Here is a 20,680-nt window from a genome sequence, read left to right as displayed (position 1 = left end):
GTGACAGTGAACTACCAAGTGTGGGCTCTGAAGGTTGCCTCTGGCCTCTGTTCTTCGCTCTACAGACCTTGTTCTCTGCTATCTAGTGGCCGCAGGCTTCTGCCGCCTTCAACTGAGTGGTCCTGCCATTCCTTCAACAGCATGATGAATGGAACCTTTCTAAAACCATGAGCCAAAATAAACTTTTCCTCCTTTTAGATTAATCATATTAATATGATAGTCACAGCAACACAGCAGTAACTAACAATCATCTCTACAATTTCTCTCAGTAAGCTCAAGGGAGGGTGGCCCCTGAAGAAAGTCTAGCTTTCAGTCAACAAGATCTCAAGTGAAGTGAAATGAATGGTGAGGTTCTATTTTGCTGCTTCCTTTCAACAACATATCAGAAAACACGGGCCAAACACACAGCTTAGGAAACTGTATTGAAGCTGATCAATACGACATGCAGTGACAAAACAATGGCGAGGCGAGCAGCGGTATGGCTCAGGGTAGCGTGGATTCATGCTGGGGTGGGGTCAAATAACAGAGGGGGACCTGTGGAGACAGATCATCCAGTGAAATCCTTGCCCCACAGCACGAGAACCTGAACTTGATGCCCAGAACCCATGCCATGCCCAGTGTTCCAGAGGAGACACACAGATCTCTGGATTTTGCTGACCAATCAGCCTAGCCTAGCAAAGCCCCAGGTCCCAGTGAGAGACCCTGTCTCAAAAACAGGTGGACAGATCAAGGACTAAGACCTAAGGTGGAACTGTGGTCTCCACAGATATGTCCATACTTGCCAACACTTACAGAAACACCCATGCACCTACACACAAACACAGGAATAAATAAAAATAATAAATGAAATAGGCAACAGCTATCATAAAAAAACAAAATCTTTACATCACTAAAGGCACTGAAACCTTCACAAACCATTTTTCATCCCTTAAAATACTCAAAATTAACTGTATAGAATGAGGTCTACTGTCAAAACATAATCAGAATTGATTTAAGCCTAGAAAGGTTAGAAGGAGTTTTTAAATGTAGACTGATTTTAAATTAATAAATTGTTAAAATGACAAAACTCCCCAAATTAATTTACAGAATCCAATGTAATACCTTTCTGATTTCTTGCAGAAATGTACAAGTTGATTCTGAAATTTGCACAGAGCAAGAGTCTTTCCAGTACAGACATTAGAAAACTGGATACTTACATGCCAAAGAATAAAGTTAGGGGCAGGTGAGATGGCTCAGCTGGTAATTATGCTTGCTGTGTGTTCTAGTTTGTTTTCTGTTGTGATAAAATTCTAAACAAAACCAACGTGGGGGCAAGAAAGGGCTTACTTCATCTCACAGAGAGCCAATCATTAAGAGCAGCTAAGGCAGGAACTTGGCAGCAGGAACTGAAACAGAGGCCATAAAGGAACACTATTTACTGGCTTGTTCCCAGGCTCACATTTAGCTACCTTTCCAATACTGCCCAGGCCAACTTCCTAAGGATCTTGCAGTGGGCCGGGTCCTCCTGCATCACGCCAATCTGAAGGAGGCAATTCCTCAACTAAGGTTCTTCCCAGCATGTCAAGTTGGCAACCAAGAATAGCTTGCCATCACATCACATCACATGACATGACAGCTCGGCTCCTTACATTTGATCCTTGGAAGCTTCCACGTTCTTATGGTGGCACCAGTACTCACATGCACACACACAATAAAAATAGACTTAAAAAGGAATAAAGTTAGTCCACAAGCCCAAACCATACACAAAACTCAACTCACAATGTAGCAAAGGCCCAAGTATAAGAGTTAAGATTATAAAATATGTATAAGAAAATGCAAGTCTATTTTGAGCTCATATTAGGCAACATTTTCTTAACATGATGCCAAGTCACAGAACACACACTTGATCTAGAGCCCTCACCACAGAGCTACACATACCTGACACTGAAGGAAAAGGATGGGAGCAGAGACGGTATGGGCCAGAGGTCGACACAGCAGGCCAACGGGGCAGTGACAGAGCAGTGTCTACCACAGCCTTCTCCTGTACCCAATTCCTGTTCATAGCCACAGCTGCTACATCACTGTGCCTTACATTTTCTGTGACTACCTAACACTGTGCTGAAGAAGCCATTCTGGGAAAATGAGTTCCAACTCAGCTACACTAACACAAACAACACCAACCAAACTTATACCTTCTATCATCTCTTTAGTTCTATCTGTATAAAGACGTCTTAGGGCTGCCTCGGACAACAGCACACAATGGACTTTCCTTACATCCTATGGCTATCTTTTAACGCTCATGCTTAACCAATTCATGTTTACTGGGATTTTACCATTTTCATAATAAAACAAACAAGTAACCAAAAACAAAACAAGACAAGAACCAGTAGAGGCTAGGGAGGCAGCTCGGGCATGAGGATCTAGCATCAACATAAAAAGCTGGACCTGAACAAGCACTGTAAGCCCAGCACTGTTGGGGATGAAGACAGGAGGATGGCTGAGGCTTGCCTACTTCCAGAATCAGTGAGAGACCCTAGATCAAGGGACTAAGTCAGGGAGTGATAGAGCAGGAACCCAACATCCTCCTCTCCCAGTACGGCACACTTGTATACACAGCATACATACCCAAATGCAGCTTTAACATATTTTCAATTTTTGTATTCAGGAGGCTGAGGCAGAAGGCTCAAGGTTCAAGACCAATATGGTTACACAGTAAAACCCTGACTCAAAAGGGTTTGATGTATTTAATAAAATTCACCATAAAATAATACATTTTTGAGGAGATAAATATGTGTATTCTGATATAAGCATTACACAGTAGAATCTGATACAGTGACAGCTTGTCTAGCATTTAAAAAACTCTGAATTTGAACCAAAAGACAAAAATAAAATAACATAAATAACATTATACAATATATATGCTTCAAAGCATTGCTTTTAAAGAAACATACAATTTTTAGATTTTTATCTATCAGTTATCTATCAGCTAAAAGAAATTTAAATTTTAAAAATGAGACAATTCTCTAGCTACAAACACAGGCATAACTGGCATTCTGAGACACTGTACACATGTAGCCTACTGCTCACCACTTCTCCTGTAGAGGCGGCCAGCATGTGCTTCATGGGTCTGAAGTGTGAAGTTGAGTCGGTGTGTAGCAAAGATTTCACATATTCATAGGTGAGAAAAAACGCAGCAGCTGAAACATAAAAGTCTTTGTCAGAATAACTAAACATCTCACCTACTAAGGAATGTCTCTCAAAAGCTGGGACCATAATTATTAAATTATGAGATAAGAAATGGTAAGTGCATGTCTTTTTCCTAATTCCTGATCCTATCCAAAGTGCACTTAACAGGTAGCCTGGCACTGCCACAGTTCCCTGATGAGGGACTTACAGTTTCCTAGCAGACGTCTGAGAATAGACTGTGGGCTTCACAGAGTCATAAAACCTAGCGATACACTGAGTTATAAGTAGGTAAGACACACACCTTAGGTAAAGGCTCTACAGTGCTTACTGCTGGCTATGCAAAGTAACCACGCTGCTTTTCACTACTGCATCTTTTTTTTTTTTTCGGAGCTGGGGACCGAACCCAGGGCCTTGCGCTTCCTAGGTAAGCGCTCTACCACTGAGCTAAATCCCCAGCCCCTCACTACTGCATCTTAACAAACATTGACTGTGTCATCAAAAATGGAAGTCAGTGCCAGGCTTGGCAGCACACACCTTTAATCCCAGCACACTGGAGGCAGGGCAGGCTGATCTCTGTGAGTTTGAAGCCAATCTGGTCTACATAGCAAGTTACAGGCTAGTCAAGGTTACATAGTGAGACCCTATCTTTCAGGGGTGGGGGTAGGGTCAATAGAAAACTACCTTTGTTGCTCTAAAGTTATCAGAACTGTACACAAAACTTTCTGTATACTGTCTTAGTCAGGGTTTCTACTCCTGCACAAACACCATGACCAAGAAGCAAGTTGGGGAAGAAAGGGTTTATTCAGCTTACACTTCCACATTGCTGTTCATCACCAAAGGAAGTCAGGACTGGAACTCAAGCAGGTCAGGAAGCAGGAGCTGATGCAGAGGCCACGGAGAGGTGTTACTTACTGACTTGCTTCCTCTAGCTTGCTCAGTTTGCTCTCATAAAACCCAAAACTACCAGCCCAGGGACAGCACCTCCCACAATGGGCTAGGTCCTCTCCCCTTTGTCAGTAGCTGAGAAAATGCCTTACAGCTGCATCTCATGGAGGCATTTCCTCAACTGAGATGAGATCCTTTCTCTATGATAACTCCAGCTTGTGTCAAGTTGACACAATAAACTATCCAGTACACTATCCATCAAGAGTTTTGGGGGTTTTTTTGTTTTGTTTTTTAACCTCTTCCATAAGAGACAAGGCACAGAGAATAAAGGGACAACAAATTCATCTTCTGAAGGGCGTGAGAGCACTAAACACTCAGGAAAACAACCTGGCAGTAAGAAAACCATTTCCCAAAGTCACCCAGCGTGTAAAGGGCCCACCAGCTGCTCACACAGGTAATTACAAACACAAAGGCTATGAGTAGCCCCTCTATTCCCTTGTGGTTCCTCACATGGCTTCCCCCACTTCGGCCCACTCACTACCTTCCAGCTGTAAGGGCTCAACTGCACTCAGCAGATGCAGACACTCCCTAGGCCCCGCCCCACCCCAGGACGAAGGAAGAAGGTAAAGGCTCCTAGATTCCATCATCACCTGCCTCAAGCTTATCATTTACAGTTACTTTTGTGATGTAGAAACATAAGTTCTGGCCCCTGCCAAACAGGCAGCATCCGAAAAGGCTCTACTAGTTGGAAATGATGGCACAGTGCGGCTCTAAGAGAAGCTCTGAGCAGAGCAGAGACAAGGAGGTGGGCTAGCCCAGACCCACACCCCTCACGAACAAAACCGCAGACTGGTGCTTCTTCTAGGACGCTCTTTTCGAAAAGGGAACTGGTCTCTTTAAAAGGATCCCCTCTCCCTCTCAATCCTTCACCTGTGCTGATTCTGTTCTCAAAAAAGCCCACAGCCATCAACAGTTACGGTGGGTTCTGCACTCAGACTAGACAGAGCTTTCAACAACAAAAGAACAATGTTTCTACAAAGGGAAGTTTGACTCATGCAAAACTTATAGGAAACTACATTTCAAAAGGGCTGTGCATGCTTTGACTTCTCCTGAGCTTTATAGCATAAAAGGCAAGAAGTTTGAATATAACCTTCCCAGAAACAGACAGGCACACAAACACATGTGTACATGCTGGGGTGTGTGTATATATATGTGTGTGTGGTAAATTCAAGTCATATTCTGGAGGATGTAAAGCAGTCCCGTGAGCATAACAGCAGCAATGACCCACATACATCACCATCGAGGTCACACCTGCCTGAATCCTTGCTGCAATAAATGAGAGAGAGAGAGAGAGAGACAGAGAGAAAGAAAGAGAGAGAAATAGTTCAAGAATCACAAAAGCCGTAAGAACTGGTGACAAAAAGCTATGAGCACAGAACAGACTCTGCTTTTGCAGTTCTCCTGCTCAAAGGTCCCCAAACTCGTCCATAGCAGAGATCACCCTGAGGTTCTTTCTAAAGCATCAGTGTCCTGGACAAAGCTGAGACTGATTAAACCACATCTCTGCAGGTGGGCCACCGGGGCATTAAGCAACTTGTTGATCAGCCCATTCTATCTGGGATAACCCTATACCTTTGTCCATACTTAGAAATGTGCATTATACAGAGCCAGGTTCAACAACAGCTCATTAGCTAATATTCAAAGAATTATGACAGAGTCAAGGGTAACCCCAAGAGTGGCTCCTAAGAGCTAAGGAAGAAAGTGACTTGACAACAAGTGGGTGGAAGACCATTTTCTCTTTGCACTACAAAGTTTTCTTTATGAGAAGACCTTGCTCAAAAACTCGGCACTTACACATCCGGTTAACATTCTCATTCATTATCTGGAAAAAGAGACAATGAACCCCAGCATTTAAGAAGCTAGAACCAGGATTCTTTGGATGCATGCTGTGTGACACTTTTGCTAGTTGGCTTAGTTTACTTTTGAGCATTAGAGGTATCCATCAGAGACTGAGAGATGGGAGTGGTTACCGCTCAGGAGAACACTGCCTGCTCTGCATGTGCAAAGTCCTGGAGTCAATCCAAAAGAAAAATAAAGCGTCCACTGGTAAACAATTAAAATCAGGTAAGTAACTGGAAATAAGATATAGTCTGAAGTAAATTAAATAGAAATAAATCACCCCAATTATCAAAATCAAGACATGACTTTAAAGCCCAAACAACAGGTATTGGCTGCAGAGTACCAAGGAGAAAACAGCAAAGCACCTGCCTCATTTAAGACGTAAGATGAGCAATGCCTCTGTCTCACCTGCTCACATCCCAAAGCAGTGACCACCAATCAGCTTCACACTGGGTCCCCTGGGATGCTTGCAACCCTCCTTTATAAAGCTGCCCAGGAAGTCAGGTGTGCTGCAAGGCTGAGAACTATTGCACTAAGGGATCATGAGGAAAAGGCAATGTTTTAAAGCTTCTAACTGGGGGCTGTTATAGCAAAAACATTTTCAAAAGCTTATCTTTTATGTTCCTTGTTTTGCATAAACATTCTGGGTCCTGAAATGGAATATACAACACTCTGCATTAAACACTCTGTTTAAATATAATCAGAGAACAAAAAATAAATTAAATTCACAAACCAAGTTGTAAGACTTAATGAATTTTATGTGTTAAAACTACAATACGCATCTTGTACTGTTCTAAAAACATGATCTTGGCTTATGAGCAGGGTGGCTATCAACAGCCTTACCATTAGGAAAGGATCCAATAGCTGCAGAAGGGACACCAGCATATATTCCACGAAAGCCGCCAGCCTGGTTAAATCCCTGGGGACTCTGCAGCCTTGTCTTAATAGTATCCAAAGGAAATAATATCAAGTCCACAGCGGCACCTGCTACTCCTCCAGCCTGTGCAAAAGGTGGGGAAGAGAAAAGAGAAAAGTGAGCTCTCAGCCATGTAGGAAGAGGGGAAAGTCCTCTTCTCTTCTCTTTCTCCCAGGCTGATCAGAGCTGTGGCGATCTCCCCGTGCTAGGCAAGCACTCCACTACTGAGCTGTGTCCCCAGTGCAGAGGAAGTCTTTAAACAATCTTCTCACATCTTTCAGTCCATGACTGCCTTTGCAACACTCAAAGGACTTGCATCTTTATAAGAAAATAATATACTTATCAGTTCTACTAACTTGCAACTTGTACAGTTTTTAACCGTTTAGATGAATTTTAATGAACTAATTCTTTAAACAAAATTAAAGCTCACTCTTAATTTACTCTTGTAATTCAACAGCTGTTTAAAGCCATTTTAAAAAAAGAAAAAGGAAGGTAAAAGTTCAAAGTATCCTAAGTATTCAAGTAGCTCCTTTATTAGTTTCGGGTTGTATCTTTCCAAGGTTCCATAGGCATAGTCAAGCAGCCATGGATACTCTGTTCTTCTTGAGTTTGGTTGCTTTGTTCTGTGTGGTGTCTGTACTATTCCTGTGTGTGTGGAGAACAGAGGTAGGCACCAGGTCTCTTTCCTTGATTGCTTTCCACCTTTATTCTTGGGAGAGGATCTCACTAAACCTGAAGTTTATGAACTCAGTTGTGCTGGCTGGCCAGTGAGCTTCATGTCTCTCTCTCCCCCTCCCTCCCTCTCTCTCTTTTTAGACAAGGTTTCATGTAGACCAAATTAGACTTGAACTTGTTACACAACCAAGACGACTTGAGCTCCTGAACTTTCTTCCTCCACCTTTCAAATGTGATGGACATATAGACACAATGGAATGCTATTCAGCTGTTTAAAAATACAAATAAAAACAAAATTAAAAGTTCAGGTAAATAGATGGAACTAGGAAAGATTAGAATGAGTAAGAGGTCCCAAACTCAGAAAGACAAATGCCACATTTCTCCAAGCTGCAGTTCTACTTCGAAAGTAGAAGATCAGAACTGGACATAACCTGTAAGCCTTCTACCAACGATCTACCTTTCCCAAACCTTAGTATCAGAAAGAACTATGCAAGCTGCCAAGGGAAGGAAGCACTCAATAGTTCTATCCAGCTGTGGCCCCAACAAATTTTAACGATGGCTACCAGAGCAAGCTAGCCCTAAAGGTGCAGGAGTGGCACTCATATCTCAACAGGAAGAACATCATACCTAGTACTAGAAACCTAATAAACAACCTGGGGCTAGCAAGGTAATGAATCCTAGAAGAGACCCTACTACCTTACTTACTAGGCCAGCATAACTGCATTCTAAAACAGATCCTCATATTCCCATCTGGTAAGTACAGCTCTCACCTCTCATCAAAGGAATTTCTCTCCACACCAAATGGAGATCGTTACTGGAAGCCACAATGGGTTGTATGCAGAAATCGATGCGTTAAGGGAAGCCTGGCCCCAACTGATCCATCTACAAGAGGACTCAGCACCTAAGGCTCAGGGAACATTGTGGAGGAGGAGGCAGGAAAGAGCCAGAGGACAGGGAAGTCTGCAGTGAGGTTGTGTCTCCTAGAAATGACAGGGAAGCTACATCCATGATACCTCAACAATATGGCTGCCTAAACGAGACCTGAGCAATGACAATATCAACAGACATGAGAACACAGAAGAGCTCTCAAGGGGCCCCACCCACAGACAGAAAACTATAGGCAACTAGTGACTGCTGAGAGAAGGGAAATAGCTCCCCCAGGGATGAGTCCCATCATTGGTTATTCAATACAAAGCGATCAGTCCTGAAATCATGCACACACAGCCACACCAAAGGGACTCGGCAGGCTGTATTGCTGTATGTACGCATTTGTATGGAACAGTAATAGTCAAAAGAGGCCATCAATTTGATGGGGGAGGGACATGGGAAGGGTTGGCAGGAAGCAACATGGGAAGGGAAAAGAAGATAAAGTAGGAAATATAATTATATCTTAGGTCTTTTAATCTTAATAAAAATGAAACTAAATAAAAATAAAACAGAGTGTACCCGGATGTTCCGGCATGGTCCTATAATCCCAGCACTGAAGAGGCTGCATCAAAGGGACCTGGAACTCAAGACCAGCCTCAACTGCACAGGGAGAACTAATCTCAAACTTAATTATGTAACGAAATAGATAGATGGCATACAATATATAGGCTGTCCTAAGTGCTTTTATTTCCCTCAACAGTTTAACCTGTGGCCTAATGGGATCTAATGCTCTATTTTGTCTACTGAACAACTGAGTACTAAAGCTGCAATAATGGTTTTTTTTTTTTGAGGCTTAAATTTCAGACAGCTAATAATCCTTTTCCATCTAGATCTCTACTAAGAAGCACATATCTAAGGATTCATATATTATTTTCTACGTTCATTACATCTATCTGTTCATCCCCTGATAACTTGTATTAAGTGACTAAATTATTTTTAAAGGAACTGGTGCTCGTTCCCAAGTAATTGTGTTTCTTTTAAAAGTGGAACATTAAAAACTGTACCTCATGATTATGGTGACATACAGGCAGAATATTTTAATACTAAGTATGCCTTAGTAAAAGGAGAGTGAAGTTTAGAAAAATATAAACACAAACACAGTGCCAAAGAAAGGTTAGTACACTGTGTCTAAAGGCACCATTCACAGTGGGCAGATGGGCAGACCATGCAATCACAGATGAGAGTCCTACACAGTAACTTGTACCTACTTCCCTAACTGTTTCTATCTTTTTAATATTGAACCATACGAACATACATCTCTTTAGAATACAGACATTTACAACTAAAAAGTATATGTCCCATGGCAAAGAAAGGAAGGGAGAGGAGGAGGGGAAAGAATGGGTATTATTCACACTTAGGAACAAAGTTCAAACTCTCTCTATCCTTCCTTCAAGTTTGCACAACTTCCAGTTTGTGCAAAGCTTACAGTGCGGTAGATCACCTGCTCTACCTGCCTGTCAGCACAGAACCAGTCCAAGAGTTAACTGGGAAAATGAAGCTCTGGTGAGAAACAGAGCAGTGCCTTTTCTCTTTTTAATTAAATAACACAAGTGAAGTAGTAAAAGTCAAAGTAAATTGGCAAATGCATTAACACTGTAATATTACATGATCGGCCTGAAAGACATAATAGCTAAAGACTGTGACCTAAAAAGATGTCACCGAAGAGCTCCGAGATGTGTCTGTCAGGAAAGGGCTGCAAACGGTACTATGGCCAGACCGGGTGTGGTGCCATGTACCTGCAATAGGTAGCCAAGGACCATGGGTGGGAGGTCATGGGAGCTCAAGTCACAAAGGAAGAAGGAAGAGAAAGAAATAGGATGCATGGCTCTCTGTGGAGACAGGTGGGCTTTATGCATCCTAGAGGAGGCTCAAAGCGATGGTGCAACAGAGCCACCATCTGGTATCCTTGTCACTTTTTAAAAGGATTTTTAAGCAGTTCAGCAAGTAAATGTGTGGCCTTCCTTTACTCAGAACACAGTCCAGAAACCGGATGAGAACCATGATCCACACTGATTCTTTAAAAACAAGCTGCACTGTGATTTTCTCTTTAATCTTCTGCAGTTCAGAGAAACACTGGCTTTCTGGTGCTAAACTCTAATCAATGAACTCTCTAAATGTAGGGCTGCTGTGCCGGTGTCAATTCTCTAACCCTTTTCATCACAGTTCTTATCTTCTGATAATAAAATGAACAGATACAGATCTAACAAAACAGGAATCACAAGTTATTGTGTGTGTACACCTCAAGCTTCTATAACTGAGATGTCATCCACCTTTATGAGAATGAAAAACAGAGATCGGAGTATCTGTTCGGCCACACAGTATATGTAACACATAAGCAAAACCTTTAGGGAATGCATACAATCTCCCAGGTACTCTGTGCATGACAACAGCTGCTTTATAAGAGACGCTATCAGAGTCCTTTGTTCTTTAAGTTTGCCTGATCATTTGCCAAAGGGGGTATCAGGCAACTGACCTAGCTCAAGATTTAGGGTGACCTGTGCCAAAAAAAAAAAAGTGTAAATTCAAAACAAGACAAAATGGGGTGGGGACAGAAAACTCGAAAGCTGTGTACAACCAATCAATTAACCAAGACCTGAAACCCATTAAGTGTAGGCACAACGCATGCTCTGCCTTAAGTCTGCAGCTGTAAGAAGACCCAGCACGCTATAGTGGGAATGACTGGGTTTTGAAATTATGCAATTATTACTTGAAAATCGCTCTAGGAATTGAAAAGGCCAAGACCGGATGCTACCAATCCCTTTTCCTAAAAGAAAGCTGGCTGGACAACAGTGTAAAAATCACTGCTCCATTTTTAACACAAACCCTAAAACCCCATAAGCCACCAGCCCAAAGGAAAACTAAGCCAGCCAGGATGCCAGCATGGCTTCTGGAGGAGCCATGCTTCCTGGTGTTTTCAGTTGACTGCAGTCAGGGGCCACCAGTGATCTGACAGTTAGCTATCTTCCTCACCTCACAACTGCTGGCCCTGTTTCCTATCATCCTGCTCTCCTCCCTCACTGGCTGTTCATTCTCCCTGCAGGATTCCAGCCCCCCATACTAAAGACAGGCTCACTGGGTAAAGGACCAGCTCCATCTTGCAGTCTAGGCTCATTGGGTAATGGACCAACTCCATTTTGCAGTCTCCGCTCTATCCATCTTCCAACCCTCCAGCACCCCTGAGGATTTAGAGCAAAGTCTGGCCCTCCCTTCCCACTCCCACGATCTGACTTTCCTCCTTTCAAGCAAGCCCTACAGAACTGCCCCCCCCACCCCGTGCTTCATTTTGAGTTTAGATCCTCTCGTTTCCAGACTGTAATCAAATGTTACTTTTGGTGCAGTGGTGAGGACTGAATCCATGACCAAACACATGCTAAGCAACTCAGCCACACCATCGGCCAAACTGTTAATGATACAGTTGGATACATCAGATCATATTTGTTCACATCTATCCCTCTAGATTATAAAATCTGTACTTTGTTTACCAATACATTCCTAGCATCAGCACATGAAAGCACTCAACAACCATAATAATTCCGAGAGTTCTGGGAACTAACCAAAGGTTCTCATACTTGCACTACAAGTGCTCTAACTACTGAGCCATCACCCAAAACACAAATGAATCTCATATATTTAGAAGGCCTGGCCCATAACCAGTTATCACCTCTTCCCATAATGCCCCGAACCTAGTCCACCTGTCATTTACCCAAGCACTCACTTCTGTACTGTCTCCAACACCTGACTCTTATGGGCAGGTTTCTCTTGTTCAACACTATCTCCAACCCTTTCATCAGAACAGTAGCTGGTTCTGTGAACAAATGCCTCTGGGCTTCTATTGGCTCTTTGCAAGGGCATTTTAAAAATGAAGGCATTTCTTGTCCGCTTCAGTTCACTCCTCCAGAATGAAATCAAAGTTAACCAATCTCTTTTACATCTGCTGAATCTATTATCTCCTGCTAGACCTGCTGTTACAGACCCCTCAACAAGCACTGGTTCTCAAAATTCGACAGAATTAACCAATAAACTATTGACTCCACAACACCACTACTTATGCTCAGAATTTCTTCAAAGCCTAAACTTGGAGCAAAATAAGCAGATTACTACAAACTAAATGTGTAGAAACTGCAAAAAGACAAGATAGTATCTCGGACGGAAGGGTCATAAGTGTTTTCCTTAATAGTGTGTATTTACGTTTTTTTTTAATTCCCAAGTACAGATGAATGTGATGTGTAAAGGAAGCTGTTTTACCTTTAGTAAATAACAATGTGTCAAGCATTCCTCATCTCCTCTAAAAGCCTGGCCGGACCCACCTGACCTTGAGAACAGATTCCCTGGACGCCCCTCAGCTTGGTCCTAGACCTAGCTGCCAGTGACCTGAGGACAGACCGGTGCGTAAACCCGGAAGAAAGCAGCAGTACGGAGAAACCGCCACAGCTCCCATGCAGCCTGCACCCAGCAGCTCACCCCTACCCCGCACTCACCACCAGTGAGGCCGTGAAGCCCGGCGCGTCCATGGTCTGACCAATCTCGCCAAGGCTGGAATTACACGCTGAGCAAAAGCAGGTGCTGACCTAAAGAACTGGGCGCCGCCATATTGGGGGAGGGATATGGAGCAACTACTTCCGGGGCACAACTCATGATGTCACACCACAACAACAGCACGTGCATCGCTTGGTGCTGTTGAGCCCAGCGACCCTGGGGTCTGGAGCGTCTCCGGTGTCCCGCCCTTCCGCAACCCGTGCGCGTTGCGTTAGGTATGGACCTAGCACAGGCATGTGGCCCCGGCTAGGATCCGAAGAGCCGGGGAAGAACCCACAGAAGCGTAGCTGGCTAGAGGAAGGACTGGGACCCTACAGCACTGCCTATGTCTGAAGGTTTCCTACTCACAATCCAAATCGGTTATTCCATCACTTTACTTGTGAAAATTCTTTTTGAGAAGCTGTTGATCCGTTTCCAGAAAAAAATGTTAAACAAAAATACATTTTTATTAACAAAAAAATGTGGTATGCTCCATTTCTACTGACATTTATTTCTCTAAATTAATTTACTTAAAGTAGGAAAGTGATCACTAGAGTCTAGGAAGGTAAGAAGGGTGGAGGTAGCTACTATCAAAATACAATTAGATTGGTACTGGAGACTGCATACCACGACAAGGACTGCCAGCAGCAGGCCAGGATGGAGACATCTCAGAAGCCTGCTGCAGCTCCTTGGTAAAAAAAAAAAAAAAAAAGTTGGTGTCTGGGACCCTGAGAAGCAGAAGACATATCCCTCCAGGGGATTCGCCATCAGAAATAAGACACTGCCCGCCGTAGGCCTGGATGGAGACATCTTCGAAACCCGGAGCAGCAATTTGTTTTTTGTTTTATTTTTAAATCCCATTTCTCTTTATCCCTGGACAACAGCTGTATAGATTTCATTTGTTCGTGACTGCTTTTCACTTGGCCGTGGTGTGTATAATTATCCTATTATATCTGATTTTTTTATTTCCTTATCTGCTCTGGTGAATTCTATGAAACTAGATAACCCTTAATGTAATGATTCTTAAAACAATTAAAAATTGACAGCACAGCACAGTCCTTATGGCCCAGGTGCAGGCTGTGTGCTCTCATCTTGGAAACAATGAAATGACTGCACAGTGATAGTTCCAGATTAATGCTTGACTTGCAAAGACAGTTTGAAGAAATTATTAGAAAATGAAACCAAGCCAACATTGGGATCCCGAGAAAAGAAAAAAAAAAAAAAACCACTGAAGTTAGGAAATAATTTTGCACAAAATTTGAACGTGGTTCCTGGATAAGTAAGTATAGGATGCATAAAATTATATATTAGTAAAACTAAGTCAAAACACCGGGACTCTGAGGAGAGTCGTTGTGTGCAATGTGCAGAAGCAGAAGGCTAGCGGAACTGCTGAGTTAAGGGTTAACTTGATTCTTTCTGGTCACTGCCTGGCAGATTTGCCCAAGTCATTTATCATTAGACAGGAAAATGCAAGTAGCTGACCTCGGAGCTCTGAACTCTGAAGTATAATAAGTCAAAAGTTAAAGTTTAAACAATGATAAGTGAACCCTTTACGCCAAGATGGCGCCAAAAGCGAAGAAGGAAGCTCCTGCCCCTCCCAAAGCCGAAGCCAAAGCGAAGGCCTTGAAAGCTAAGAAGGCAGTGCCAAAAGGCGTCCACAGCCACAAAAGAAGAAGATCGGAACGACACCCACCTTTTGGCAGCCCAAGACCCTGCCGCTCCGGAGGCAGACAAAATATCCTAGAAAGAGTGTATTCAGGAGAAACAAGCTTGACCACTATGCCATCATCAAATTCCCCCTGACCACCAAGTCAGCCATGAGGAAAATAGAGGATAACAACATGCTTGTGTTCCTTGTGGATGTCAAGCACCAGATCAATCAGGCTGTGAAGAAACTATGACATTGATGTGGCCAAAGTCAATACCCTGATACGGCCTCAGGAGAGAAGAAGGCGTATGTTTGCTCCGCTCTTGGTTATTATGCTCTAGATGCTGCCAACAAGACTGGGATCGTCTAAACTGACTCCAGATGGCTTAATTCTGAATATATACCTGTTTTCACCATAAATAATGATGTTTGCAATTATTATTTTGGCCACAGGCCTGGGAATAGGGGAAGCTTGAAACCTTGGGGAATAATTGTAATCCTGATTCTTTGTGGGATGTGGTTATTCTTTTGAATTTGATTTGGCAATGATTAAACAATGTCTTTTTTTTTTCTACCTTCTTTTGGAGTAACAATAAAAGACTTGGGCAAGAAAAAGGTGAGAGAGCAAGTGTAGAGAGAGAGAGTGAGGTACATATGAGGTGTGTGCAGAGTGAGTGGAGAGAATGTGAGAGAGTGGGAGAGTGTGAGGAAAAGAGAGAGTGTTTGTGTGTGTGTGTGTGTGTGTGTGTGTGTGTGTGTGTGTGAGAGAGAGAGAGAGAGAGAGAGAGAGAGAGAGAGAGAGAGAGAAGAGAGCACCTTGAAAAAATGCCTGTCAATTTGTACCTGAAAAGTTGTCTGTATTTAGTATGCGCCTTCCATATTTCTCTGCTTCCAGTTAAGAACTCTGATCCTGTGTCAAAGCTGGACTCCAACAGATAGGGCCAGTGAGATCTCTTAGTAGGTAAAGGTGCTTGCCATGAAGTCTGGAGGTGGCTACTAACATTCCTATTAGATAGGGCCAGTGAGATGGTTTAGCAGGTAAACGCTCTTGCCACCAATCCTGCCACCCGAGTTCACTCCCCAGGTCCCATAGGACCAACTTCCACAAGCTGTCGCCTAATCTCTACACCCCTGCCCCATGGGGCACACACTCCTAACATTCATTATGTATCATATGTTTTGCATTTATTACATATTAATAAATAAATAATATAAGTAAATAAATATAATAAGTAAAATAATAAATATAATAAGTAAATAAATAGAATTTATTACTTCAAAAAATACAGCTCAATAGTGAGTATAACTCAATGGTAGAGTATGTGCTTACCTAGCAAGGCCTTCGGGTAGGTGGGGCAAGACAAGAAGAATAAGTACTAAGTACTGTAGGTACTGTTGCTCTGCAGGACAGTAGGATTGCGGGTTTACAACAATTTACGTGTGTGTGTGTGTGTGTGTGTGTGTGTGTGTGTGTGTGTGCACGTGCGTGTGTTTCAGTTTGTATTTGAGTTTTGTGGGGAATGAGATCTCACTGTAGCCCATGATAGGCTAGAAGTCACTGTGTAGCGCTGGTGGCCTCAAACTCATAGCAATTCTCCTGCCTCTGCCCCCTAAATGTTGGGATTACAGATGTGAGCCATTACACCTGGATAATAATTTGGTTTTTCTTTCCATGGCCTTGAACACGCAAGAGCAGCATCCCGCCACAAAGGCTGCATCTACAGTCCCACCCACCTAGTCACTATTATTTATTTTATAGAGAACTAAAAGAAAATCGAAATTTTCAAAGATTACCCACAAAGAAGTGATATTTAAGGAACCAGACATGCTAATTGCTGACTTAGCCATTTCACATTGTATGAATGTATTGAATTATCACCCACTACCCCAATACATTCATATAATCACTGTGTCAATTAAAAATAAAATGGGGTAAAAAGAATTACTTGCTCTGATACATAATTGTTCACCTTGCTCACTCTGAAGGCAACGTGTGCTCTTGGGTGAACATGTCCTTAACTATTTAGCAAGTTTCTTGGAGTGGACTTGTCTTTACGTTTCCTAGACGATACCTTCTAACCTCCACATATATTAAGGGCCTACTACATCTCAGGTAGCAGGTATGACGTGGAACTAAGTGACTAATAGACTCTTTAACCTCCAGGAATCTTGTGTGAACCAGAGGATAATCTCCCTTTTGATTAACTCGGTCAGTTTATTGGGGACCTAATTTACAACTGCAAAAACGTTTCTGTAATGCAGCACAACATGACCATGATGGCAGTCACACAGGTCCTGCTCACACTCAAAAGCAGAGAACAATTATACAGGCTATGAGCACAAAAGGGCAGGAATCTTGGGAATTCTCCCTACCACAGTCTTTTACAGGGTGGCTTCATTGGTAGCCTCCAACCACCAATTGGGATCTACCAGTAAGTGTCCATTAGCACTCTCCTCAGAGTCCCTGTGCCTTTTACTTTTGCTTGGCATCAAGACATCCCACAGCTCACTAAATACTCCATCTCCATGTCCAGAACTCTGGTTGGTTGGTTGGGTGGGTGGGTGGGTGGTCAGTCTGTTGGTTTGTTTGTTTCAGCTTAACAACTGAATAGCTTAAAATAACAGCTTTTACCTCATACCATTTCTGTTAGTTAAGAATCTGGAGAACTTAAACTAGGTAGTTCAAAGTCAGGGGTTCTCATAACTTACACTATCAGGGTTGACCAGTCTCGCCCCATAAAATTTGATCATAACTGGAGAATCTACTTCCAAAGTGTTAGCTCACTTCCATAGCTGACAAATCAGTGATTGGCAGGAGGCCTCAGTCCCCACTTGACCTTACCTCTCCATGTTGCTATTTATGGGTCCTCGTGGTGACTATTCTCCTCAGAGTGAGAACTTTAAAAGGTAACAAGATAGAAACTACAGTATTTTTAAATTTTAACAAATTGTATGTGAATGGGTGCTTTGCTGCATGTACGCCTGTGTACCATGTACATGCCTGGCGTCAGACCCCCTGAGACTGGAGTTAGATAGTTGTGAACCACCATGTAGGTGCTGGGAATCAAAGCCAGGTCCTCTGGAAGAGCAACCACTACTACTAACTACTGAGCCATCTCTCTACCCACCCCAGCCTTTTTCAATTATTATATCTATTTTTACGTATGTGGGTGTTCTGCCTGCCTGTAAGTGCCTAAGAGGGCCCAAAGCAGGTGTTAAGTAAGTCCCTGGAACTAGAATTACAGACAATTGGTCATCACCATGTCAGTACTGGAATTGAACCATGATCCTCTGGGGGGGAATTGGGGAACCAACACTCTTCATCTATGAGCCATCTTTCTAGACCAAACTTTTTAATTCTAGTTTAAAATGCACATTGTTATTCCCTTCCCTCCCCTCCCTCCAACCCCTCACATTTCTCCTTCTTATTCCCTCTTAAATTCATGGTTTCTTTTTCTTTGATAATTATTCTCTCTCTCTCTCTCTCTCTCTCTCTCTCTCTCTCTCTCTCTCTCTCACACACACACACACACACACACACACACACACAAATTCAGCCTGCTGAGTCCTTTTACTGCTTTCGTGTGTACATGATTTTAGCCCTGATTAGATTACCAATTAGTGAGCTCATCCCCGGAGAAGACTCTTTTTCCCTGTCTCAGCACCCATTAAACTATGTCTTTTGTGACCTGGACTCAGAAGAAAGTCAGCAGCCATTAGTGCAACAGCAAGTCATGCATATATACTACTGTGTTGGACTACAAAAATGTCAGTGACTGCCATGTTGGAAAGTGGCACCTACATTAGAGAAATGCAAGTAGAGACCACAATAAAATACCAGTGCATGCCTATAATCCCAGCACTTGAAAAACAAAGTCACGGGATGGCTACAAGTTTAAAGGCAGCCTGGGTTATGTAGTGAGTGCCATGCTAGCCAGTTCTATGTAGCAATCAAGACCTTGTCATTGTTTTTAAAAGAAAGAGAGAAAAAGAGCCACATTCAGTGCAGTGGCTAAAATTAAAAAGACCAATGTTGTCTAGGATGCAAATGCACTGTCTGGCTGAAATGAATATTATACAACTACTATAAAATACAACAGTCTCCCTAAAGACAAACACAGTGTATCCAAAACTCTTACACTACTACTAAAAGGTTTATATAAACAGGAAAAATGGAAATGCCCAACTATCTACCAACTAATGAAAGGAAGGACATATTGCATTGCCTACTTGCAAAAGAGCTTTACTCAACAGTACAAAGTAAGCTGGTGAGATGGCTTAGTTGGTGGAAGAGAGCTCTTGCTGTGCAAGTGTGAGTCTGAAACTCCAGCAATCATAAGAAATCCAGGCATGGCTGAGAGGGCCTGTAAGCTCAGCACTGCGGAGCAGACACAGAATCCCAGGAGCTTACTGGCCGGGACTCTGGCCAAAAAATGACAACTCAGGTTCAGTGAGAGACCCTTACTCAAGTGAATAAGGCAGAGAGTGCCTGATAGGACAGGATACTCAGTGCCTCCTCTGGCCTCCTCAGGAGAGCACATGGCATGAACATCCTTTTCACACATGTTCACATACGTATCACGCATACCATTCATACTCACCACACACACAACAACAAATCATAAACATTTTAAGTAAATTACTGATTAGTCTCAAAGCATTATAGTAAGTGGAAAATAAACATTAGAGGACTCTCACTTGATAATCTTGTGTCAAACTCAAGAACAGATAAAAAAAATTTTTTTTTTTTTGTTTTTTCGGAGCTGAGGACCAAACCCAGGGCCTTGTGCTTGCTAGGCAAGCGCTCTACCACTGAGCTAAATCCCCAACCCCAAGAACAGATAAAATTTTAAGGTACTATTTTTACATTTATTTAGTGTGTGTGTGTGTGTGTGTATACAGACATGCATGAGTGCATGCATATGTGCCACAGTATGAGTGTGGGTCCTCTGAAAGAGCAGCTTTTAACTGGAACCACTTATTTTTCCTTTTACACATTGATCAACACACTGAAATGGAATTCACAGGTTTACTGGCAGACGCTCAATCACTAGCAGACATAACAGGAGAAGAAGCTTCCAACTGCAGATCTGATGTTGGCTGTAACATTGCCCTAAAACATCTTGCAGGGCAGCTGTGTGCATACATGCTCGTACAAGCTACAGTGCTCTTAGACCTTTTGCCTGCAGTCTCATTTTGGGGTTCTACAGGGTGAAAGATCATCTACAGCTCTGTATGATTGACCCATCAGGTGGTTCCTATGGTTACTGGGACTGTGGCATTGGGAAATTAGTGCAAGCTACAAAGACAGACACTGAAGAGCTTCAGATGAAAGGAATAATTAAAAGTTAAAGGGGTTGCAAGAATAATTCATATATACATAATGAACTAAGGATAAAGCTCCTGAACTAGATCTCAGCTGGGTTGGTGAAAGGAAGACCCGAATTGTTCTGAGGGATCTTAGGGAGGAAAGCAGAGAAATGCGCTGAGGAAACTTTGAAAAAAGAAGATGAATCGGATGATGACAGTGTGTAGTGTTTGTGCTACTATTTAGTTTTACATTTCTGTGATAGACCCATGGGGCTGCTTAGTGCCATGAAGTACACACACACACACACACACACACACACACACACATGTTCACATGCACGCACACACACGCAACAATTTTCACTGAGCTTTTGTATCATAAACAAACAAGTAAGGAGTTGGGGATTTAGCTCAGTGGTAGAGCACTTGCCTAACAAGTGCAAGGCCCTGGGTTCAGTCCTCAGCTCAAAAAAAAAAACAAAAAAAAAAAACAAAAACAACAACAACAACAAAAAAGGACACAAGAAAAGAGAGGGGAAGGAAGGAAAGAAGTTTCCTTGATTTTTACAAGTTTCTATGTGCTAGTTCATACTCCTTAGCAGTGAGACAGCCCATATTAACTGATGCCCTGATTATGGCTGTAGACATGGAATTGCCAGAACAAGCTCTTGCCCAAATTGCCTATGTCACAAAGTGAACATCTTGCAAGGTCCTGTGCAGATACACGCACATCTTGCATC

General features: G+C 42.7%; 1 protein-coding gene and 2 pseudogenes across 14 annotated transcripts in view; 2 read left to right on the top strand and 1 right to left on the bottom strand.

The window, feature by feature from the left end:
• The window catches only part of Slc25a26 (solute carrier family 25 member 26), a 100,297-nt gene extending 87,215 nt beyond the window's left edge, over positions 1-13,082 (bottom strand). For 10 of the 14 annotated variants that reach the window (XR_015685651.1, XR_015685652.1, XM_087658142.1 and 7 more), the window contains exons 1-3: positions 12,946-13,082; positions 6,793-6,949; positions 3,067-3,176 (exon numbers count right to left, since the gene is read on the bottom strand). Coding sequence is in view for 12 of the 14 variants with exons in the window: in XM_087658142.1 (XP_087514268.1) it covers positions 3,067-3,176; positions 6,793-6,949; positions 12,946-12,978 (300 nt within the window). In the remaining 2 variants the exon portion in view is untranslated. 14 annotated transcript variants of the gene reach the window in all.
• Positions 13,083-14,542: 1,460 nt separating this feature from the next.
• Positions 14,543-14,883, top strand: LOC148006323 (large ribosomal subunit protein uL23 pseudogene; annotated as a pseudogene).
• A 4,761-nt stretch (positions 14,884-19,644) lies between these two features.
• On the top strand, positions 19,645-20,165 carry Psma3-ps3 (proteasome 20S subunit alpha 3, pseudogene 3; annotated as a pseudogene).
• Positions 20,166-20,680: the final 515 nt, after the last annotated feature.

This window comes from Rattus norvegicus, chromosome 4 (genome assembly GCF_021556685.1).
Source record: "Rattus norvegicus strain SHRSP/BbbUtx chromosome 4, alternate assembly SHRSP_T2T, whole genome shotgun sequence".
In the NCBI taxonomy this organism is placed as follows: domain Eukaryota; kingdom Metazoa; phylum Chordata; class Mammalia; order Rodentia; family Muridae; genus Rattus; species Rattus norvegicus.
This window is presented reverse-complemented; position numbering and strand designations above follow the sequence as displayed.